Here is a 24,929-nt window from a genome sequence, read left to right as displayed (position 1 = left end):
AGTTTGCCAATCGAACTCAGTGAAGTCCCTGATGAAGGAGATTGGGGGTTCATGTATGAAGTCTTCCGCTTCACCACTCTCCCAGTCTTCCGGCTCATCTGCTCCTTGGCACTGCACTTGGTGGAGTCCGGATTAATCCTAACTAAAAACCTATGAAAATGAGTACAGGAGTTAAGGGTGGGACAATATGTACATGTTAACGAGTAACCGGTTACAAATCATAACTGTTTGCAGAGAAAAACAAAACAAACTTTATTAAATAGATCAAAATAAAGAAAATACAGTATCTTGGACATGCATTAACTTATTTCTCAGAATTCTGTTTTCCTTTTACTGATTAGAGGTGATAATACTGTCTGAAAAACACTTGTTACTACAAGTGTTGACACAAGCGCAGTTATGTTACAAGTAATACATGTATGGGGCATAATGTCACATTAATTAAAAAATGCCAGTGGGAATAAAGTTAAGTATATATATTTATCAGGCACACGCAATGCATGTAGAAGAATCAGCAGTGCTTACTACTCAGTCATAAATACTCTCCAGGAGCGAGCAGACAAGGAGCTTTGTTGCGGAGTCAGAACCGCAAACTTGCTGCGTTGTTCGCGGTTAGTCCGGTTTTGAAATGGCGTGACTGGCCCATTAGAAGCACGACCGTTGACCTCTCTTGATCCTCATTGGATAAATTGAAAGTGAAGCGGGAAAAAACTTTGATACAAAATAAAAGTCCCATAATAAGTCAATTTGACCCTTCGATAAGCCCCGCCCCCTTAGTTACTGTTGCTATGTCAGAGCCCGTCTATGGATCCTTATTAGACATTCTTTGGAAATATAAAGTTTTCAGTGATATCAATAACAGATATTCCAAAGGAAATTACAACAAATGTCTGGAAAAACTGTTAGAGAGATATGATGAGATGAGATAAGAAGACATATATAAGATATAAAGGGTCAAACTTATGATAAAAAAAAAACATTAGATCAAAATTATGAGTTAATCATTGTTTTTATTATGATATACTTTTCTAAAAATCTAATACACACAATAAAGGAAAAATACAGTAGTTTACTATTTACAGTACTATACTGGCTACTGTGATTTTCTACAGTAACACTTAAACTACTGTGATTTTGTCACGTGGACAAGGTTTTATTGTAAAATTTACAGTATTCTACTGTAAAAATCATACACAGTAATGTTACTGTGTTTACTGCAGTAAATAACTGTAAATTTCACAGCCATTTTTTACAGATGAGAAAAAAGAAATAGAATTAAATAACAAAATAAAACTGAAAAATACAAGATATAAAGAAAAGGAAATAGAATTAGGTTTTTATTGTTGTTCCAGTGTTGGAAATGAAGCAGCTGTTTAGTTTTTCATTGTTTTAATAAAAAATGATGAAAATAAGAATGTTTCTGGTTCCTTCATTTAAGACAAAGTCACTATTTTTATTATGTTTGAAGGAATTGTGTCTTATTGTAAGATTTGTTTTGCTAATTAGGGCACAAATTCTTGAATTCAGCTCAATTGGCTACGTATTTCCTCAATACCTGAACATTTGATTATATTTAATAATATCTGTCTGTTCCTGCAGTGTTGGAAAAATGAGGAACAGGTTTCAGTTTAACAGGATCAATTCAGAGACTTTTCTAATAAACTAAAAATATAATCATCCTCTTTATCTCTAACTGCTCTGTTCCACTGTCACACTGACCTTCACTGGTAATATCTTCAGTGGGACTTTATCCCAAATGATGATTACTGGAAACATCCTCTCAGTGAAAGTGTGTGTGAAGGTGTGTATGTGTGTGTTAGTATCAGGATCAGAGAACAACAGCTTTCCTCTGTTCCAGTCCAGATTCACTCTGATCCTCTGGACCTTCTTCTGAACTACAAGACCAGTTGATGGAGCTGGTGGTGACCGTGCTGAGTATTTACCTTCATAGAAACCTATTACCCATAATCCAGACAGTTTGCGTCCCTTCCTCTGGACAGACTCTGCTGACACACCCAGTAACCAGTGTGTATTGTCTCCAACCTCGACATCCCAGCTGTGAGTCCCTGAGTTAAAGCCCTCAGAGCCCAGAACAAAGCAGAACCGATCAAACCTCTCTGGATTATCAGGAAGCTGCTGTTTCTCTCCTCTAACACTGGTCAGATCTTCAGACAGGATGAGGTCTGGATGAGCAGTGTTTGGATCCAGAATCACAGGACTGTAGGAGACCATGTCCTTCATCTTGTTCCAGATGTTGAAGGTCAGGTTGCCCAGGTGTTTGGCCTCGTCTATCAGAGCTCCTGAGGGCAGCTGTGGATCCTCCAGCAGGGGGCGCTGCTGGACTCTTTCCACTGCAGCCTTGTAGTTGTTCAGGAATGAGACGTCTTCAACTCTCAGCTCCTCCTCTGTGGCTCTGACTGTGTCTGAAAGAGCTGCTATCTCTCTGCTCAGAGCCTCCATCTTCTCCTTCATCATCTGACTCTTCTGCTCCTCTTCCTCCCTCAGTGCAACCAACCTGGCCTCCTCTTCCTCTTCTAGAAACTGGTGAAGCTTCTTAAACTGGTCCTTAATCTTCCTCTCTGTGCGTCGGGCCTGGACCTTCATGTGTTCTGCTGTTTGATCAAACTTCACTTTAACTCCTTCACAAACCTTTAACTTCTCCTTTAAAGGCTCCAGAGTTTCCTCAAGTTTCTTCTTGTGTTGTCGTGCAGCTTCATCAATGGGTCTGAATCTGTGGTTGGAGTGTTTTTCTGAATCTCTGCAGACGAGACACACTGGCTGCTGATGGTTCAAACAGAAGAGTTTGAGTTTCTCAGAGTGCAGACTGCAGAGAGCCTCTGAAGATCTCTGATCTCTCTCCTGTAAGAACCTCTCACACAGGTTCTTTAAAGTCAGATTACAGGGTGGTTCTTCCCTCGAAGATCTTCTCTTACAAACTGGACACTCACGTGTTATTTTCTCCTTCCACCAGCTCTTCAGACAGTCTTTACAGAAGCTGTGGCTGCATGACAGAACAACAGGATCTCTAAAGACATCATGACAGACCGGACAGCAGAGATCCTCCTCTAATCTGGAAGCCATTTGGTCTCTGAGTGCAGCTGGAAACAGCAAACAGCACGTTAAACATGAACTCAGGTGTGTTTCCTCACCCTGCTGTAAAATGTTGCATCAGTTACTTTCACTTTGAGTCTTTGAGTGTTTATTTCAGTCAGCAGCAGGTTGAACTACTTCAGTTTACTTCAGTACTTCGTCCTGTAACTGTTGTCCCTCAGTTAAAGTCACAGATTTGTAATGAAGGTAAATCTTACCGTCTGTCTCTCCGTCTGTGTGTCTCTCCTCAGTGAGAACTGAACAGGAACAACCTGTTTCCTGGTTGGTCTCAGGTGATGTCATTAAAGGGCGGAGCTTTGTCATCACACTGCTCTGAGATCAGTCACAAAGAAAAAACGACCACAACAAATTAATTCTCACTGATATTTCTGTTTTACTTTGTTTTAAATTATCTTAAAGAGAAAATATTAGAAAATACAAAACAATCAGTCCATTTATATATAGTCCAGTTATATTTCACTAATATATTTTGGAAGTTCTAGTAAGATTATTTACTGGTTTAATACAAATTAAATTAATTTTCAGTTATTTTTATTTTTATTTTTTGATTATTTTTGGTTGCTGATCTTCAATTCAAAATAATAAAAAATGAATTTAAAATGACACAGTATAGATTTAAAACAAACAAACATAAAGATCAGAAAACGAACTAAACAATTTTACATCTGAAAAAGGTCGACAATAGAAAACAAAAAGCTGATTTTCAAACAAAAAGAAAATAAAAACAATAAAAAACAATAAGTGACAGAAAAAGAAACATATTGAAAATAATTTTGTCAAACATGTTTTGCATTAGAATCTGATTTTAAGAAAATATTTCTAACTGTGTCTTAATAAGATCTTACAGCTAATATTGAGTTTGATTTAACCAGTAACAACAATGGTTGCATAATATCCCAGCAGAAGGAGATTATTGTACTTATTTTCAGAGTAAGAGCACTCGCACAACTTCTCAGTTTAAGAGAAAGTCGTCTGGTCCCAGTGTTGGAAATGAAGCAGCTGTTTAGTTTTTATTGCTTTAATAAAAAAAATTATAATAATAAGAATGTTACTGGTTCCTTCATTTAAGTCAAAGTCACTTATTTTTATTATGTTAAAAGAAATTGTGTCTCATTGTAAGATTGCTAATTATTAATCTTAAATTAAAGGTACAAATTCTTAAATTCAGATCAATGAAGTAAACAAAATACCTTTTTTAAGAACTTTAAATAACTGAATTATGAATGCTTGTAATAAAAAAAAACTTGTTAAACCTATTAAAGTATTTCAGTGGTTATATTAAACCAATCACATCTAATATTACTTCCATACACACAGGCTGTTTTTGTAGTTTTCATCTAATCGTAACTTAAATTTGGCTTCAGACCATAAATAACAATTCAAATCAAGAAGAATGTATTTTAGTGTACAGAAAAGCCATTAAAAGAGGTAGAAAGACAAAGTTTTACACATACAAACATCACTGTGTATTTATCAACCACAACAACTAATGTAGATTAACGGGCTGTATGAGTGGAGATGTGACCGTCTTTTACACATTTCACAGCAACAAAGAAGATTAGTGAGCAAAGATGGATGATTTAATATTTAATATTAATGTTCCAGAACTCTGATTTAATCAAATTATTGTTAACAACAACAAACAAACAGTTCTGACTCTCAGATTGTTTGTTTTTCTAGTAAAGTTCATCAAAAAACATTCATAAAACATAAAGTCTATCAATCGCTTTGCATAAGAATTCAAAATTTATTATTATTATTATTATGGGCCGATAATTGATCGGCCGTAATTTAATAATCCAGATTGGTAATAATATAAATTTCCCACCATCAGCTGATAATTGATCTGCTCTAATGATTATCGTGCATCCCTAATTTCCTGTCTATTTCCAGTTTTTCAAGGTTTTCCAGGACGTTTGAACCCTGTTTTCCTTTTGTTTATGTGACTAGATTTCTTGTATCATAGGTGTTGTTGCAACCATTTATTTCCCACTGGGAATAAATAAACCTATAAATAAACATATCTTCTTGTTGTTGCTGTAGAAAATAAACAATAACAAGTCTTTAAAGTCGGTTAATATTTCGTATATTGTCACTGTGATCGGTCTGTTTGCCCCAAAGTTGAACAGAGAATCAGATCTTTACTCTCTAAAAGCTCCGTGTTAAAAGTTTAAACAAAGCCTGAAAACTGCAGCGCTCAGAGGGAGCATCAAAAAGGACCCAGTCGCAGACGGCAGAGCGGGCTCCATCCTTTCCCACAGATCTGAATCAGGGGTTGAATCTTTGGCACACAAAAGAACGTTTTCAGGATTGTTTTTTCCATCTTCCATCAAAAATTACCTTAAAATTTACAGTAACTTACTGGAAACAATTAACCAGCAAGTTACTGTAAATATGTTTTACAGTAGACATACTGTACTTCCATTTACAGTATTGGTGTAGTTACTGTAAAATAAATACCAATTAAATACTGTGATTTCAGTTGTTTTTACAGTGCTGGTTTATTTACTGTACAAATAAAAACAGTTAAGCACTGTTATTTTTTTAAATGGTATTGTAAATGGCAATACTGTACTATTAACAGTGGGTAACAGTTGATCATTGTAAATTCAGTTACTCACTGTACAATTTAAATACTGTATCACTTTGACTTACTATTATCCATCATTAATAGAATGACCCATATTCTAAAATATTTCAATTAACTACAGAAAACAAGAAAATTGTTAACACAATTATTTATTGAAGACATTTGGTGAACAGGAACATGATAAAGCACAGGTTACCAAACTTTTCAGACCAAGTACCACTTCAGAACCAACACAACAATGAAAGAGACACCTCTACTTTGTCTGACTACTGCAACTACCCAGGCCCGCCTGAAACATTAGAAACAAGAAATCAAAAAATAAAAAAGCTAGTTACGTCAGCCGAGCTTCACAATTATACATTTACTTTAAAATACTGAACATTTGCACGAACAATGCATCAGGACACTGTAAAGTCCTCTCATTCCCCTCACACTTGAAATAAAAGTCTATGGCCTCTTGCTTGCCCTGAACTTGGAGACCCAGATCCCAGTTGGAGCCCTGAAATTAAAGAAGAAAACACAAACAATTACATTTATTACAATCACTTTGTAATGCACCACGTATGTGATGAGGGTCTAAGATGGTGATGTCGTGTCAAGGTACTTATTCCTGATAGAAAGTGTATCAAATATCCAAAGATGACAGTGCTGCATTCAGTTTAAGGTAGCCTACATTTTGATTCAAGATGCAGTTGAGTTTAGCAATGTGTTAAAATGCTTAAAGAGATGTTGAATTAACTGTGTTTTTAACATGTTTTTGATTGATCATGAATTACAGCATGTTTGATTTTTCCTGCTGAAGTCGACTCAAGAGCCTTCATCAGTGGACCATAGTCTCCATCAGCATTCAATCACTGACACAACAGTAGCTTAACACACATTATTTAATAAGATATCTGAGAGAACATCTTTGAATAAACCATCTTGAACTTTCAATGCAAAAGCTATCATCAGAACCTCACCTGCATCTAGTCAGTTTGCCAATCGAACTCAGTGAAGTCCCTGATGAAGGAGATTGGGGGTTCCTGTATGAAGTCTTCCGCTTCACCACTCTCCCAGTCTTCCGGCTCATCTGCTCCTTGGCACTGCACTTGGTGGAGTCCGGATTAATCCTGACTAAAAACCTATGAAAATGAGTACAGGAGTTAAGGGTGGGACAATATGTACATGTTAACGAGTAACCGGTTACAAATCATAACTGTTTGCAGAGAAAAACAAAACAAACTTTTTTTTTATTAAGTAGATAAAAATAAAGAAAATACAGTATCTTGGACATGCATTAACTTATTTCTCAGAATTCTGTTTTCCTTTTACTGATTAGAGGTGATAATACTGTCTGAAAAACACTTGTTACTCCAAGTGTTGACACAAGCGCAGTTATGTTACAAGTAATACATGTATGGGGCATAATGGGTCCGTGTATCTTTTGGTCATTGGATTTTCCTTTCAGAAACGGGTATTAAAAAACAGAAAACGAGTGGTTATTTGATTTTCGTTTTAAAATACAAAAATTAAAATTGAAATACAAGGCGTTTTCTTTTTCATGGTCAAAAAGGGATGAGCGAAATTAAAAAAATTATTTGATTTTCATTTTCTATTTCATATAACAAAAAATAAAATCACTAGAAAACAGAAACAGATTAAAAAAGGCCTGTTGTTTCATATTCTGAGACCGGATGTTGTCATTTACAGGACGGTGCTGTGTAGAAGAAACAGTAGGCTAGTAGACTGCGGTCAATCCAGCCGTGAGTCCGATCTCCGTGGTCAAATCAGCCGCACTTAAATTTCGAGTGTACAAGTATTCTCAGCATTATGGTAAATGCGGAGAAACAGCGTATTTACTTCCGGTTTTCAAAATAAAGGTATTTAGAACAGTAAGCTATAATTAAAATATGTTACATTAAAGTGTTTCATGCGCCCCTGATGAATAAAAAAACACTTTATATCAAGTATCTTTACTGCACCAGTGTGGAGAAATGCCAAAATAAAAGCCTCATATTTATGCCTCCAGAGATTGCATATTTGACCATATTTGAGCTACTGTAAAAACATATTGCTCAATATTTCCAGGCTATGGGTGAAGCATTTTCATTATACTTCAATAATGCTGCAGTAATCATGACAAAATTTCACACAAATGTTTAATAACATCTTGATAATATAAACACTAAACACTAAACACAAAATCCTACACAATTCTAATTTGTTTACTTTTCACACAAAATGCAATGCCAGTCCACATTCTTCTTATTTTGCTGCTCTGCTGTGTCCATTTGTAGGTAAAAGGGAAAAATAATTAGTTTTAACTTCAAAACACCATTGTACCTACTGTCTCTTCCTCACATATTATTTTTTATATTATTCAGTGTGACAGCTGTTGCAGGTGGTTCCACATACAGTTTACATTTTTACAGTAGCTCAAATATAAGAAAATATGGAATCTGGAAGTATAAATATGGGACTTTTATTCTTCAATTTCTCCACATTGGTACAGTAAAAATGCTTGATATTAAGTATGCTTGTAGTCTTAGATGTGTAGAAGTCAAATATACCATCCATAGCCAGGAATTATTGAGCAAAGTGTTTTTACAGTAGCTCAAATATATGAAAATACCACATGGAGGTACAAATATGGGACTTTTATTGTTGAATTTCTCCAAATTGGTACAGTAAAAATGCTTGATATTAAGTATGTTTGTAGTCTCATATGTGTAAAAGTCAAATATACCATCAGTAGCCAGGAAACACTGAGCAATATGTTTTTACAGTACCTCAAATATGTTCAAATATCTCTGGAGGCATAAATATGAGACTTTTATGTTGGCATTTCTCCACACTGGTGCAGTAAAGATACTTGATATAAAGTGGTTTTTTTATTCATCAGGGGCACAACACTTTAATGTAACATATTTTAATTATAGCTTACGGCTCTAAATACCTTTATTTTGAAAACCGGAAGTAAATACGGCGTTTCTCCGCATTTACCATAATGCTGAGAATACTTGTACACTCTAAATTTAAGTGCGGCTGATTTGACCACGGAGATCGGACTCACGGCTGGATTGACCGCAGTCTACTAGCCTACTGTTTCTTCTACACAGCACTGTCCTGTAAATGACAACATCCGGTCTCAGAATATGAAACAACAGGCCTTTTTTCTGTTTCTGTTTTCTAGTGATTTTATTTTTTGTTATATGAAATAGAGAATGAAAATCGAATCATTTTTTTTATTTCGCTCATCCCTTTTTGACCATGAAAAAGAAAAACGCCTTGTATTTCAATTTTAATTTTTGTATTTTAAAACGAAAATCAAATAACCACTCGTTTTCTGTTTTTTAATATCCGTTTCTGAAAGGAAAATCCAATGACCAAAACATACACGGACCGTGTTTTCTAGTGATTTTATTTTTTGTTATATGAAATAGAAAATGAAAATCGAATATTTTTTTTAATTGCACTCATCCCTTTCTGACCGTGAAAAAGAAAAACGCCTTGTATTTCAATTTTAATTTTTGTATTTTAAAACGAAAATCAAATAACCACTCGTTTTCTGTTTTTTAATATCCGTTTCTGAAAGGAAAATCCAATGACCAAAACATACACGGACTAAAATGACACAGTATTGATTAAAAGAAAACCAAACACAAAGATCAGAAACTAAATGAAACAATTTTACATCTGAAAAAGGTCGACAATAGAAACAAAAAGCTGATTTCAAACTAAATAAGAACAAAAAGAAAATAAAAAAATCAGAATAATAAAACCAGATAGAAAATAATAAAAAAGAAATAGAATTAAATAACAAAATAAAACAGAAAAATCCAAGATATAAAGAAAAGGAAATAGAATTAGGTTTGTATTGTTGTTCCAGTGTTGGAAATGAAGCAGCTGTTTAGTTTTTCATTGTTTTAATAAAAAAATGATAAAAATAAGAATGTTTCTGGTTCCTTCATTTAAGACAAAGTCACTATTTTTATTATGTTCTCAATTGGCTAATTATTTTCTTAATACCAGAACATTTGATTATATTTAATAATATGTGTCTGTTCCTGCAGTGTTGGAATAATGAGGAGCAGGTTTCAGTTCAACAGGATCAATTCAAAGACTTTTCTCTTTAAGAAATAAACATCATGAATATAATCATCCTCTTTATCTCTAACTGCTCTGTTACACTGTCACACTGACCTTCACTGGTAATATCTTCAGTGGGACTTCATCCACAGTGTAAATGAATGGAAACAACCTCTCAGTGAAAGTGTGTGTGAAGGTGTGTATGTGTGTGTTAGTATCAGGATCAGAGAACGACAGCTTTCCTCTGTTCCAGTCCAGATTCACTCTGATCCTCTGGACCTTCTTCTGAACTACGAGACCAGTTGATGGAGCTGGTGGTGACCATGCTGAGTATTTACCTTTAGAGAACTCTATTACCCATAATCCAGACAGTATGAGTCCCTTCCTCTGGACAGACTCTGCTAACACACCCAGAAACCACAATGTACTGTCTCCAACCTCAACCTCCCAGCTGTGAGTCCCTGAGTTAAAGCCCTCAGAGCCCAGAACAGAGCAGTAATAATCAAACCTCTCTGGATTATCAGGAAGCTGCTGTTTCTCTCCTAGTGTTACACTGGTCAGATCTTCAGACAGGATGAGTTTTGGATCAGCAGTGTTTGGATCCAGAATCACAGGACTGTAGGAGACCATGTCCTTCATCTTGTTCCAGATGTTGAAGGTCAGGTTGCCCAGGTGTTTGGCCTCGTCTATCAGAGCTCCTGAGGGCAGCTGTAGATCCTCCAGCAGGGGGCGCTGCTGGACTCTTTCCACTGCAGCCTTGTAGTTGTTCAGGAATGAGACGTCTTCAGCTCTCAGCTCCTCCTCTGTGGCTCTGACTGTGTCTGAAAGAGCTGCTATCTCTCTGCTCAGAGCCTCCATCTTCTCCTTCATCATCTGACTCTTCTGCTCCTCTTCCTCCCTCAGTGCAGCCAGCCTGGCCTCCTCTTCCTCTTCTAGAAACTGGTGAAGCTTCTTAAACTGCTCCTTAATCTTCCTCTCTGTGCGTCGGGCCTGGACCTTCATGTGTTCTGCTGTTTGATCAAACTTCACTTTAACTCCTTCACAAACCTTTAACTTCTTCTTTAAGGGCTCCAGAGTTTCCTCAAGTTCCTTCTTGTGTTGTCGAGCAGCTTCATCGATGGGTCTGAATCTGTGGTTGGAGTGTTTTTGTGAATCTCTGCAGACGAGACACACTGGCTGCTGATGGTCCAGACAGAAGAGTTTGAGTTTCTCAGAGTGCAGACTGCAGAGAGCCTCTGAAGATCTCTGATCTCTCTCCTGTAAGAAACTCTCACACAGGTTCTTTAAAGTCAGATTACAGGGTGGTTCTTCCCTCGAAGATCTTCTCTTACAAACTGGACACTCACGTGTCTGTTTCTCCTTCCACCAGCTCTTCAGACAGTCTTTACAGAAGCTGTGGCTGCATGACAGAAGAACAGGATCTCTAAAGACATCATGACAGACCGGACAGCAGAAATCCTCCTCTAATCTGGAAGCCATTTTGTCTCTGAGTGCAGCTGGAAACAGGAAACAGCACGTTAAACATGAACTCAGTTGTGTTTCCTCACCCTGCTGTAAAATGTTGCATCAGTTACTTTCACTTTGAGTCTTTGAGTGTTTATTTCAGTCAGCAGCAGGTTGAACTACTTCAGTTTACTTCAGTACTTCGTCCTGTAACTGTTCTCCCTCAGTTAAAGTCACAGATTTGTAATGAAGGTAAATCTTACCGTCTGTCTCTCCGTCTGTGTGTCTCTCCTCAGTGACAACTGAACAGGAACAACCTGTTTCCTGGTTGGTCTCAGGTGATGTCATTAAGGGGCAGAGCTTTGTCAGCTGACTGCTCTGAGATCAGTCACAAAGAAAAACGACCACAAAAAATTCATTCTCACTGATATTTCTGTTTTACTTTGTTTTAAATTATCTTAAAGAAAAATATTAGAAAATACAAAACAATCAGTCCATTCATATATAGTCCAGTTATATTTCACTAATATATTTTGGAAGTTCTAGTAAGATTATTTACTGGTTTTATACAAATTAAATTAATTTTCAGTTATTTTTTTTTTTCATTATTTTTGGTTGCTGATCTTCATTTCAAAATAATAAAAATTAATTTAAAATGACACAGTATCGATTTAAAAACAAACAAAAGACTTTCAAACAAAAGAAAATAAAAACAATAAAAAACAATAAGTGACAGAAAAAGAAACATATTGAAAATAATTTTGTCAAACATGTTTTGCATTAGAATCAGATTTTAAGAAAATATTTCTAACTGTGTCTTAATAAGATCTTACAGCTAATATTGAGTTTGATTTAACCAGTAACAACAATGGTTGCATAATATCCCAGCAGAGGAAACAGATTATTGTCCTTATTTTCAGAGTAAGAGCACCCGCACAACTTCTCAGTTTAATAAAAAGTCGTCTGGTCCCAGTGTTGGAAATGAAGCAGCTGTTTAATTTTTAAACAGAAAGTTTTACACATACAAACATCACTGTGTATTTATCAACCACAACAACTAATGTAGATTAACGGACTGTATGAGTGGAGATGTGACCATCTTTTACACATTTCACAGCAACAAAGAAGATTAGTGAGCAAAGATGGAGGATTTAATATTTAATATTAATGTTCCAGAACTCTGATTTAATCAAATTATTGTTGACAACAACAAACAAACAGTTCTGACTCAGATTGTTTGTTTTTCTAGTAAAGTTCATCAAAAAACATTGATAAAACATAAAGTCTATCAATCGCTTTGCATAAGAATTCAAAATTAATTATTATTATTATGGGCCGATAATTGATCGGCTATAATTTAATAATCCAGATTGGTAATAATATAAATTTCCCACTATCAGCTAATAATTGATCTGCTCTGATGATTATCGTGCATCCCTAATTTCCTGTCTATTTCCAGTTTTTCAAGGTTTTCCAGGACGTTTGAACCCTGTTTTCCTTTTGTTTATGTGACTAGATTTCTTGTATCATAGGTGTTGTTGCAACCATTTATTTCCCACTGGGAATAAATAAACCTATAAATAAACATATCTTCTTGTTGTTGCTGTAGAAAATAAACAATAACAAGTCTTTAAAGTCGGTTAATATTTCGTATATTGTCACTGTGATCGGTCTGTTTGCCCCAAAGTTGAACAGAGAATCAGATCTTTACTCTCTAAAAGCTCCGTGTTAAAAGTTTAAACAAAGCCTGAAAACTGCAGCGCTCAGAGGGAGCATCAAAAAGGACCCAGTCGCAGACGGCAGAGCGGGCTCCATCCTTTCCCACAGATCTGAATCAGGGGTTGAATCTTTGGCACACAAAAGAACGTTTTCAGGATTGTTTTTTCCATCTTCCATCAAAATTACCTTAAAATTTACAGTAACTTACTGGAAACAATTAACCAGCAAGTTACTGTAAATATGTTTTACAGTAGACATACTGTACTTCCATTTACAGTATTGGTGTAGTTACTGTAAAATAAATACCAATTAAATACTGTGATTTCAGTTGTTTTTACAGTGCTGGTTTATTTACTGTACAAATAAAAACAGTTAAGCACTGTTATTTTTTTTAAATGGTATTGTAAATGGCAATACTGTACTATTAACAGTGGGTAACAGTTGATCATTGTAAATTCAGTTACTCACTGTACAATTTAAATACTGTATCACTTTGACTTACTATTATCCAACATTAATAGAATGACCCATATTCTAAAATATTTCAATTAACTAAAGAAAACAAGAAAATTGTTAACACAATTATTTATTTAAGACATTTGGTGAACAGGAACATGATAAAGCACAGGTTACCAAACTTTTCAGACAACAAATGTTTGGAAAAACTGTTAGAGAGATATGATGAGATGAGATAAGAAAACATATGTAAGATATAAAGGGTAAAACTTATGATAAAAAAAAACATTAGATCAAAATTATGAGATAATCATTGTTTTTATTATGATATACTTTTTTAAAAATCTAATACACACAATAAAGGAAAAATACAGTCGTTTACTATTTACAGTACTATACTGGCTATTGTGATTTTCTACAGTAACACTTCAACTACTGTGATTTTGTCACGTGGACAAGGTTTTATTGTAAAATTTACAATATTCTACTGTAAAAATCATAAACAGTAATGTTACTGTGTTTACTGCAGTAAATAACTGTAGATTTCACAGCCATTTTTTTTACAAATGAGAAAAAAGAAATATAATTAAATAACAAAATAAAACAGAAAAATACAAGATATAAAGAAAAGGAAATAGAATTAGGTTTGTATTGTTGTTCCAGTGTTGGAAATGAAGCAGCTGTTTAGTTTTTCATTGTTTTAATAAAAAAATGATAAAAATAAGAATGTTTCTGGTTCCTTCATTTAAGACAAAGTCACTATTTTTATTATGTTCTCAATTGGCTAATTATTTGCTTAATACCAGAACATTTGATTATATTTAATAATATGTGTCTGTTCCTGCAGTGTTGGAATAATGAGGAGCAGGTTTCAGTTTAACAGGTTCAATTCAGAGACTTTTATCTTTAAGAAATAAACATGATGAATATAATCATCCTCTTTATCTCTAACTGCTCTGTTCCACTGTCACACTGACCTTCACAGGTAATATCTTCAGTGGGACTTCATCCACAGTGTTAATGAATGGAAACAACCTCTCAGTGAAAGTGTGTGTGAAGGTGTGTATGTGTGTCTTAGTATCAGGATCAGAGAACGACAGCTTTCCTCTGTTCCAGTCCAGATTCACTCTGATCCTCTGGACCTTCTTCTGAACTACAAGATCAGTTTGTGGAGCTGATGGTGACAGTGCTGAGTATTTACCTTTATAGAACCCTATTCTCCAGAATCCAGACAGTATGAGTCCCTTCCTCTGGACAGACTCTGCTGACACACCCACTCTCCAGTCTGTACTGTCTCCAACCTCGACATCCCAGCTGTGAGTCCCTGAGTTAAAGCCCTCTGAGCCCAGAACAGAGCAGAACCAATTAAACCTCTCTGGATTATCAGGAAGCTGCTGTTTCTCTCCTCGTCTCACACTGGTCAGATCTTCAGACAGGATGAGTTTTGGATGAGCAGTGTTTGGATCCAGAATCACAGGACTGTAGGAGACCATGTCCTTCATCTTGTTCCAGATGTTGAAGGTCAGGTTGCCCAGGTGTTTGGCCTCGTCTATCAGAGCTCCTGAGGGCAGCTGTGGATCCTCCAGCAGGGGGCGCTGCTGGACTCTTTCCACTGCAGCCTTGTAGTTGTTCAGGAATGAGACGTCTTCAGCTCTCAGCTCCTCCTCTGTGGCTCTGACTGTGTCTGAAAGAGCTGCTATCTCTCTGCTCAGAGCCTCCATCTTCTCCTTCATCATCTGACTCTTCTGCTCCTCTTCCTCCCCTCAGTGCAGCCAGCCTGGCCTCCTCTTCCTCTTCTAGAAACTGGTGAAGCTTCTTAAACTGCTCCTTAATCTTCCTCTCTGTGCGTCGGGCCTGGACCTTAATGTGTTCTGCTGTTTGATCAAACTTCACTTTAACTCCTTCACAAACCTTTAACTTCTCCTTTAAGGGCTCCAGAGTTTCCTCAAGTTCCTTCTTGTGTTGTCGTGCAACTTCATCGATGGGTCTGAATCTGTGGTTGGAGTGTTTTTCTGAATCTCTGCAGATGTGACACACTGGCTGCTGATGGTCCAGACAGAAGAGTTTGAGTTTCTCAGAGTGCAGACTGCAGAGTTCATAATTGTATTTTGTGGCTCTCCTACAATAGGTTTAGATGTTTTAATGTTCAAAAAACACATTATTTTTCTCATACTGCCTACAGCTGAGCACCTCTTTTCAGCCTCTGTCTGAATCGATCGGTTTCAGCTCCTGTCTCTTTAAGACCCCCCCCTCCCGAAAAGCCCAGTCTGCTCTGATTGGTCAGCATTATGACACGGATGACTCTCCGGCCCCTCCCCTTCGTTGCCGGCAGGTAGCTCCTCACTGTTACTGAGATTATCTGCATTTCTACCGTCAATATTAATTCAATAACTGCTTCTAAAGCAAAAACTTCACCAGCAGACATGTTAGAGCGGGAGTCTGACCTGAAATCACAGAGAAATGAACAACAACAACAATCAGGATTACAGCTTTCTGTGACGTTTTCCTCAGGTAAATACTGATATATTAACTACATATACATACATATAACTAATATATATATATATATATATATATATATATATATATATACATATATATATATATATTAACCTCTACCTATCACATAATGTTAGTGTTTACACCTTAACTATGAGAACCAACACTGTGTTTTATGTCTTTCCAGGTCCAGCAGTGAGCAGTGACCTACAGTCTACACAGCCCAGTGAAGTTAAACATATTATAAATTACATAATATTAACAACATTAGTCAAGCAGTTGTTTCTAGTGAAGAAACAGCCAGTAAATGTACCAAAGTAATCAGAGTATGGCTCCGGAATAACAACGCTAGCGCTAGCTCAGCGAGCTAACAGCTGATGAGCAGCTACAGTTTGTTCACTCGGAGGTTTTCTGCTCTTTCTAACAGCGACACAAACATATTACTGACTGAGCACTTTAACTAAATACAGACCAACATAAAGCCAGTTACCCCCGACACAAAACCCACAACAGTTACAGAGTTACAGAGTTACAGAGCCCCCTCCTCCAGCACGAAGCTCGGTGATTCTCTGTATAAACTTATAATAAACTTTGTGTGAATCTCTATAAAAATATCAGCAGGGGAGAATATGGAGACATCTGCACCAGCTGGTTAATACATTAACTTCACCTTATAAGTTTCATCTTCATCTTTTAACATTTAACAAACAATAACAAACAATAACAAACATTTAACAAACAATAACAAACATTTAACAAACATTTAACAAACAATAACAAACAATAACAAACATTTAACAAACAATAACAAACAATAACAAACATTTAACAAACAATAACAAACATTTAACAAACATTTAACAAACAATAACAAACAATAACAAACATTTAACAAACAATAACAAACAATAACAAACATTTGACAAACAATAACAAACATTTAACAAACAATAACAAACAATAACAAACAATAACAAACAATAACAAACAATAACAAACATTTAACAAACAATAACAAACAATAACAAACATTTAACAAACAATAACAAACAATAACAAACATTTAACAAACAATAACTACGTTAGCATCACTGAGGCTCCTGCAGCTAACAACGGTTAGCATGTGCTAGCAGTACACGAACAATGAAAAATAAAGTATAAACTCTTAAAAATACTTCCAGTGACTTCCTCTGCCGTCTCTCCACAGACAGTTGGTACAATCCCTCTTTCAGGAACAGTCTTTCAGTCAGTCCACTGTTGTACTGACCGAGGTTGTTCACACACACCTTCCAGTTTTTCTGACTCTAGTCGGACATTGTCGTAAAAAAATATTTACACACATTTACATACATTTACATATGTAAATTTGTGTTGGGCTGTGCAGCCAATGACTGAACAGTTTGTCTGCTGAGGCCTTTGCCCAGACATCAGACTGCAGGCTGCAGGCTGGACTTGCTTGTTCTCAGCTAGCTTGCCTTTTATACTCGCAATGGCGGAGCTCCGATAGTCAACAGGAAGTAAAGAGAGGTGGGTGGCAACAGGCAGAGCATGTGACGTCACAAACTACACACTACAACCTGCGTGATTTCTCTCCTATATTCTGACTGAGGCAGCCCACAAAAACATGACTGAGTCATTTTTTTCATACTTTGCTGCTGATAGGCCCTCCAGAGTCCCAAATGTACATAATAACATGATTAAAAAGTTGGTTTTGCATAATATGTCCCCTTTAATGTATCTTGACTCTACCTTACAATCTGATTGGCTGCTACATGTGAATGAAAGGAGGGAACAATCAATATTTATATAATAATGTCATGAAAATGAAACTACAACACCTGAACGTCAACAGTGGCAGCACGAGACAAACATGGCCAGCAAACTTCTTCATCCTCGTAAGTATATTTACAATAATACTCGAAATGTGGCTACGAGATAAATCAACTTTTAATGGAAAAATACCTGAGTGGAGAATGTATTGATTTTCAATGCCGAGCTGATCAGTGTTAACTGTGACACTTTCATTCATAGTAACATTATTTATTGTACAGCTTCAACTGTGTTTTTATGTATTTTTGAATGCTATTTGCTAAAAAATGCTAAACTTAATCAACATTTTCAACTAAGGTGTTTAAATATACATGACAGAAATTAGTTATCTGTCTTAATGGACTCTCCTCAGAGAGGAATCTAATCCAGCTAGTCTCTGACAGGCGTGGTACTTTCTGTCTCTTGTACATTGGACGCCAAATGTTTGTGTATAATGGCTGTTAATTAATCTAAAACCGGGGTTCCACAACCTTTCCATGCCAAGACGCTCAAATAGCATGAGGTTACGGTCGGTTCCCCCTTCTGGAAGCTCAAAAACACACAGATAATACTACTTCCTTACTTTTATTAATGCAATAATTATCACATTTCTGTTTAAAATCTTTAATCATTAAATTAGATTTGACATGACACGTTTTAACAGCTTTGACTCAGACGTTACCAGGTCCACACTGACAGTTTACTGTATAAGATAAATAATGTTTTGACTGGCAGGAAATCAGGGAGATAGGTATGGACAGTAAGATTTGAATATATATTATTATATCAATGTAATACACATAATAATAGGGAAAGTAAGGGGATTAGTGATTATTCGTGTTTCAGTGTAAAGAGAAGTAATAACGGCCTCATTACTATATTTCAACAGAATATCAGCAGTGCAAAGACCAAGAGCTCCAGATTGTGATAGTTGGGAAGACTGGAGTCGGTAAGAGTTCGACAGGAAACACCATCCTGATGAAAACGGCTTTTCAGACTCGGATACAGCCATCCTCGGTGACACAGGCCTGCAAGAAGGAAAAAGGAGAGTTGGATGGACAGAAGCTGGCTGTTGTTGATACTCCTGGTCTGTTTGGAGGAACAAAATCTGACATCAAGGTGATGGAGGAGATCAAGAAGACCGTGCTGTCGGCTTTAGATGGCCCCGTTGTGTTCCTGGTTGTGCTCGAGTTGGGCGAACTGACGGAGGACGAACGGAAAACAGTGAAATTATTACAGAAGACCTTCAGCAGAGAGGCAGCACATCACACCATGGCCTTGTTCACTCGAGGAGATGATCTGAAGGAACAAGGAGGTTCCATAGAGGACTTCATCGGAGCAAACCCAGCTCTGCGTGACTTCGTCAGGGAATGTCGGGGGGGATACCATGTTTTTGAGAACATAGACGGAGATCCCTCTCAAGTTGTTGAGCTGCTGCAGAAGATCAACAGCATAGTGCGGAGAAATGGAGAAAGCTACAATCTAAAAACACCAGCAACAGAAGAAGCAGAAAGAAGACCTGGATTCATCAAGGTCTGCCTTCAAGGTGCTTTTACTGGAGCGTGCACTTTAGTCACATTATGTTTTATCATTGACGCAAGAAATATTCCAAAGGAAGTTGTAGTGGTGGGCGGTGTAATTGGGGGTGTGGTTGGTGCAGCTGTTGGTGCAGTACAGTATGTGGGTAGCTGATCACAGAGTGAACACAACACATTAACTGTGGTACAACCAGTTTATAAACTCAGTCAGGGGGCGCAGCACAAAACTCTGGACTCCTTGTGGTCCCTCGTCTTTCAGTTCTTCAACCAAATGAGGTCTGGTTCCTGAACTGGTTCTGTTCAAGATCTTTGGAACTATTATAATGAACGATATTAATGCACAACAACCTGTAGAATACGACACGCAGTATCGTAAGTAGTAAGTATCCTAAGTACCCTGGTACAGAAATCTGTTCATGAGACCCTCAAAGAGCCGTCAACAACCAGAGCATTAACTATAACAGTAACTATAAATACGACAGCGGTGAACAATATCGTTGGGATCATTCCCATCTGATTGCAAATTACACAAAAAACTATTTTATCTGAAACATACTGACAGACGACCTTTTTTGTGTTAAGCAGCTGCAGGTAGAGGCCACTGTTTACACACTGTTACAGTAGTTCTTGTTCCTGCTGTGGACGGCCCTTTAAAGTCCCTCTTGTAATGTTTGACCTTCATTCAGATATGAACTTTGTACAGTTTGTCTCCACTATAAAAACTTATTATTCCCTCTATACCACATCATCTTATCTTTATATAAATGTTTATATATATATAAACAATAATAATATATACATATATGATAGCGTCAGTACTTTAGGTTGATCCACCCACACCTAACTTTAAAGTACTTTGCAATTTACTTTTTAGTCCACTACATTCATTTGACAGCTGTAGTTATTTCCTTTGAAGTGTTGAACTCAACCGGATAGACAATGATAACATCTTGTTATTGCACCAGTAATAATCACATATTATGTATAATCCTATATTTCAAGGACATTAGATGATAATTCAGTACTTTTACTGAATATTTCTATAGGATGGCATCACTCCATTGTTCTTTAAAACCCCCATTTATTTCTACTGAGTACTTTAACTTCTCAGGTAACAGGCGATGTTGGATTCAGGGGAGGTAACAACCAGCAGGAATATAATAAAGTCATGAAAACTAAACTATATTATATATTGTTTAAAAGTTAATTGTACCAATGACGTTACATTCATATGCAGCATTTCTCGGGTCAGGGACGGCAGTATATACTTAGCTCAGATCGGCACATTTCTTGTTTGTTTGGTTCTTCCATATCGACTCCTCGGTTTGGACGAACAAGTGAAATTCAATCACAAATAAAAATCTTTGATATAAAGTCTGTAAAGTTGAATGATGAATAAATATGGACTTTTATTATTGAATTTCTCCAAATTGGTACAGTAAAAATACTTGATATTAAGTATGTTTGTAGTCTCATATGTGCAGAAGTCAAATATACCATCAGTAGCCAGGAAACACTGAGCAATATGTTTTTACAGTACCTCAAATATAGTCAAATATGCAATCTCTGGAGGCATAAATATGAGGCTTTTATTTTGGCATTTCTCCACACTGGTGCAGTAAAGATACTTGATATAAAGTGTTTTTTTATTCATCAGGGGCGCATGAAACACTTTAATGTAACATATTTTAATTATAGTTTACGGCTCTAAATACCTTTATTTTGAAAACCGGAAGTAAATACGCTGTTTTCCGCATTTACCATAATGCTGAGAATACTTGTACCCTCTAAATTTAAGTGCGGCTGTTTTGACCACGGAGATCGGACTCACGGCTGGATTGACCGCAGTCTACTAGCCTACTGTTTCTTCTCCACAGCACCGTCCTGTAAATGACAACATCCGGTCTCAGAATATGAACATTTGCATATTTTCATATATTTGAGGTACTGTAAAAACATATTGCTCAGTGTTTCCTGGCTACTGATGGTATATTTGACTTCTACACATCTAAGACTACAAACATACTTAATATCAAGTATTTTTACTGTACAAATTTGGAGAAATTGAAGAATAAAAGTCCCATATTTATACTTCCAGATTCCATATTTTCTTATATTTGAGCTACTGTAAAAACATATTGCTCAATATCTCCAGGCTATGGGTGAAGCATTTTCATTATACTTCAATAATGCTGCAGTAATCATGACAAAATTTCACACAAATGTTTAATAACATCTTGATAATATAAACACTAAACACTAAACACAAAATCCTACACAATTCTAATTTGTTTACTTTTCACACAAAATGCAATGCCAGTCCACATTCTTCTTATTTTGCTGCTCTGCTGTGTCCATTTGTAGGTAAAAGGGAAAAATAATTAGTTTTAACTTCAAAACACCATTGTACCTACTGTCTCTTCCTCACATATTATTTTTTATATTATTCAGTGTGACAGCTGTTGCAGGTGGTTCCACATACAGTTTACATTTTTACAGTAGCTCAAATATAAGAAAATATGGAATCTGGAAGTATAAATATGGGACTTTTATTCTTCAATTTCTCCACATTGGTGCAGTAGAAATGCTTGATATTAAGTATACTTGTAGTCTTAGATGTGTAGAAGTCAAATATACCATCCATAGCCAGGAATTATTGAGCAAAGTGTTTTTACAGTAGCTCAAATACATGAAAATATGCCACATGGAGGTACAAATATGGGACTTTTATTGTTGAATTTCTCCAAATTGGTACAATAAAAATGCTTGATATTAAGTATGTTTGTAGTCTCATATGTGTAAAAGTCAAATATACCATCAGTAGCCAGGAAACACTGAGCAATATGTTTTTACCTCAAATATGGTCAAATATGCAATCTCTGGAGGCATCAATATGAGACTTTTATTTTGGCATTTCTCCACACTGGTGCAGTAAAGATACTTGATATAAAGTGTTTTTTTATTCATCAGGGGCGCATGAAACACTTTAACGTAACATATTTTAATTATAGCTTACGGCTCTAAATACCTTTATTTTGAAAACCGGAAGTAAATACGCTGTTTCTCCGCATTTACCATAATGCTGAGAATACTTGTACACTCTAAATTTAAGTGCGGCTGATTTGACCACGGAGATCGGACTCACGGCTGGATTGACCGCAGTCTACTAGCCTACTGTTTCTTCTACACAGCACCGTCCTGTTAATGACAACATCCGGTCTCAGAATATGAAACAACAGGCCTTTTTTCTGTTTCTGTTTTCTAGTGATTTTATTTTTTGTTATATGAAATAGAAAATGAAAATCGAATCATTTTTAAAATTTCGCTCATCCCTTTCTGACCATGAAAAAGAAAAACGCCTTGTATTTCAATTTGAATTTTTGTATTTTAAAACGAAAATCAAATAACCACTCGTTTTCTGTTTTTTAATACCCGTTTCTGAAAGGAAAATCCAATGACCAAAACATACACGGACCTTCCACAAACTGGTCGCTGGTCTTTAAGTTAAAATAATGAAAAATGAATTTAAAATGACACAGTATTGATTAAAAGAAAACCAAACACAAAGATCAGAAACTAAATGAAACAATTTTACATCTGAAAAAGGTCGACAATAGAAACAAAAAGCTGATTTCAAACTAAATAACAACAAAAAGAAAATAAAAACAATCAGAATAATAAAACCAGATAGAAAATATCAGATAATAAAACAGAAATAGAATTAAACAACAAAATAAAACAGAAAAATACAAGATATAAAGAAAAGGAAATAGAATTAGGTTTTTATTGTTGTTCCAGTGTTGGAAATGAAGCAGCTGTTTAGTTTTTCATTGTTTTAATAAAAAATGATTGAAATAAGAATGTTTCTGGTTCCTTCATTTAAGACAAAGTCACTATTGTTATTGTGTTTGAAGGAATTGTGTCTTATTGTAAGATTTGTTTTGCTAATTAGGGCACAAATTCTTGAATTCAGCTCAATTGCCTAATAATTTGCTTAATACCAGAACATTTGATTATATTTAATAATATGTGTCTGTTCCTGCAGTGCTGGAATAATGAGGAGCAGGTTTCAGTTTAACAGGTTCAATTCAGAGACTTTTCTCTTTAAGAAATAAACATCATGAATATAATCATCCTCTTTATCTCTAACTGCTCTGTTCCACTGTCACACTGACCTTCACTGGTAATATCTTCAGTGGGACTTTATCCCCAGTCATAATGTATGGAAACATCCTCTCAGTGAAAGTGTGTGTGAAGGTGTGTATGTGTGTGTTAGTATCAGGATCAGAGAACGACAGCTTTCCTCTGTTCCAGTCCAGATTCACTCTGATCCTCTGGACCTTCTTCTGAACTACAAGATCAGTTGATGGAGCTGGTGGTGACCATGCTGAGTATTTACCTCCATACAACCGTATTACCAATAATCCAAACAGTTTCTTTCTTTTCCTCTGGACATACTCTGCTGACACACCCACAAACCAGAATGTACTGTCTCCAACCTCGACATCCCAGCTGTGAGTCCCTGAGTTAAAGCCCTCAGAGCCCAGAACAGAGCAGAACCGATCAAACCTCTCTGGATTATCAGGAAGCTGCTGTTCCTCTCCTCGTCTCACACTGGTCAGATCTTCAGACAGGATGAGTTTTGGACCAGCAGTGTTTGGATCCAGAATCACAGGACTGTAGGAGACCATGTCCTTCATCTTGTTCCAGATGTTGAAGGTCAGGTTGCCCAGGTGTTTGGCCTCGTCTATCAGAGCTCCTGAGGGCAGCTGTGGATCCTCCAGCAGGGGGCGCTGCTGGACTCTTTCCACTGCAGCCTTGTAGTTGTTCAGGAATGAGACGTCTTCAGCTCTCAGCTCCTCCTCTGTGGCTCTGACTGTGTCTGAAAGAGCTGCTATCTCTCTGCTCAGAGCCTCCATCTTCTCCTTCATCATCTGACTCTTCTGCTCCTCTTCCTCCCTCAGTGCAGCCAGCCTGGCCTCCTCTTCCTCTTCTAGAAACTGGTGAAGCTTCTTAAACTGCTCCTTAATCTTCCTCTCTGTGCGTCGGGCCTGGACCTTCATGTGTTCTGCTGTTTGATCAAACTTCACTTTAACTCCTTCACAAACCTTTAACTTCTCCTTTAAGGGCTCCAGAGTTTCCTCAAGTTCCTTCTTGTGTTGTCGTGCAGCTTCATCGATGGGTCTGAATCTGTGGTTGGAGTGTTTTTCTGAATCTCTGCAGACGACACACACTGGCTGCTGATGGTCCAGACAGAAGAGTTTGAGTTTCTCAGAGTGCAGACTGCAGAGAGCCTCTGAAGATCTCTGATCTCTCTCCTGTAAGAAACTCTCACACAGGTTCTTTAAAGTCAGATTACAGGGTGGTTCTTCCCTCGAAGATCTTCTCTTACAAACTGGACACTCACGTGTCTGTTTCTCCTTCCACCAGCTCTTCAGACAGTCTTTACAGAAGCTGTGGCTGCATGACAGAAGAACAGGATCTCTAAAGACATCATGACAAACCGGACAGCAGAAATCCTCCTCTAATCTGGAAGCCATTTTGTCTCTGAGTGCAGCTGGAAACAGCAAACAGCACGTTAAACAGGAACTCAGTTGTGTTTCCTCACCCTGCTGTAAAATGTTGCATCAGTTACTTTTCACTTTGAGTCTTTGAGTGTTTATTTCAGTCAGCAGCAGGTTGAACTACTTCAG

The 24,929-nt window shown here is 36.6% G+C and overlaps 3 protein-coding genes and 1 long non-coding RNA gene across 13 annotated transcripts in view; 1 reads left to right on the top strand and 3 right to left on the bottom strand.

The window, feature by feature from the left end:
- LOC127356632 (nuclear factor 7, ovary-like) overlaps positions 1 to 3,419 on the bottom strand; it is a 53,071-nt gene extending 49,652 nt beyond the window's left edge. For 3 of the 4 annotated variants that reach the window (XM_051388567.1, XM_051388568.1, XM_051388569.1), the window contains exon 1: positions 3,309 to 3,419. In XM_051388567.1, the coding sequence (XP_051244527.1) occupies positions 3,309 to 3,414 (106 nt within the window). In that variant the 5' untranslated portion in view covers positions 3,415 to 3,419. Of the gene's footprint in view, positions 1 to 1,674; positions 3,099 to 3,308 lie in introns of those variants that run through there. The other variant, XM_051388570.1, reaches the window with a different exon arrangement.
- The window catches only part of LOC127356710 (uncharacterized), a 65,408-nt gene that overhangs the window by 28,880 nt on the left and 11,599 nt on the right, over positions 1 to 24,929 (top strand). The window lies entirely within an intron of this gene.
- LOC127356638 (nuclear factor 7, ovary-like) overlaps positions 991 to 24,929 on the bottom strand; it is a 38,441-nt gene continuing 14,502 nt past the window's right edge. Inside the window, exons 3-5 of one of the 6 annotated variants that reach the window (XR_007882022.1) lie at positions 23,303 to 24,793; positions 9,713 to 9,777; positions 991 to 1,555 (exon numbers count right to left, since the gene is read on the bottom strand). Coding sequence is in view for 2 of the 6 variants with exons in the window: in XM_051388592.1 (XP_051244552.1) it covers positions 6,808 to 6,825; positions 9,887 to 11,268 (1,400 nt within the window). In the remaining 4 variants the exon portion in view is untranslated. Of the gene's footprint in view, positions 1,556 to 6,711; positions 6,826 to 9,244; positions 11,269 to 14,193; positions 14,274 to 23,237; positions 24,794 to 24,929 lie in introns of those variants that run through there. The other 5 variants (XR_007882023.1, XR_007882021.1, XM_051388592.1 and 2 more) reach the window with 5 other exon arrangements.
- Positions 991 to 24,929, bottom strand: part of LOC127356647 (nuclear factor 7, ovary-like) — a 38,391-nt gene continuing 14,452 nt past the window's right edge. Inside the window, exons 3-4 of one of the 2 annotated variants that reach the window (XM_051388604.1) lie at positions 13,724 to 14,273; positions 991 to 1,023 (exon numbers count right to left, since the gene is read on the bottom strand). The gene's annotated coding sequence lies outside the window, so the exon portion shown is untranslated. Of the gene's footprint in view, positions 1,024 to 9,244; positions 9,778 to 13,723; positions 14,274 to 24,929 lie in introns of those variants that run through there. The other variant, XM_051388603.1, reaches the window with a different exon arrangement.

Source organism: Dicentrarchus labrax, unplaced genomic scaffold, assembly GCF_905237075.1.
Source record: "Dicentrarchus labrax unplaced genomic scaffold, dlabrax2021, whole genome shotgun sequence".
NCBI classification, from domain to species: Eukaryota; Metazoa; Chordata; class Actinopteri; family Moronidae; genus Dicentrarchus; species Dicentrarchus labrax.
Note: the sequence above shows the minus strand (reverse complement) of the source record. Positions and strands in the feature narration are given on the sequence as shown.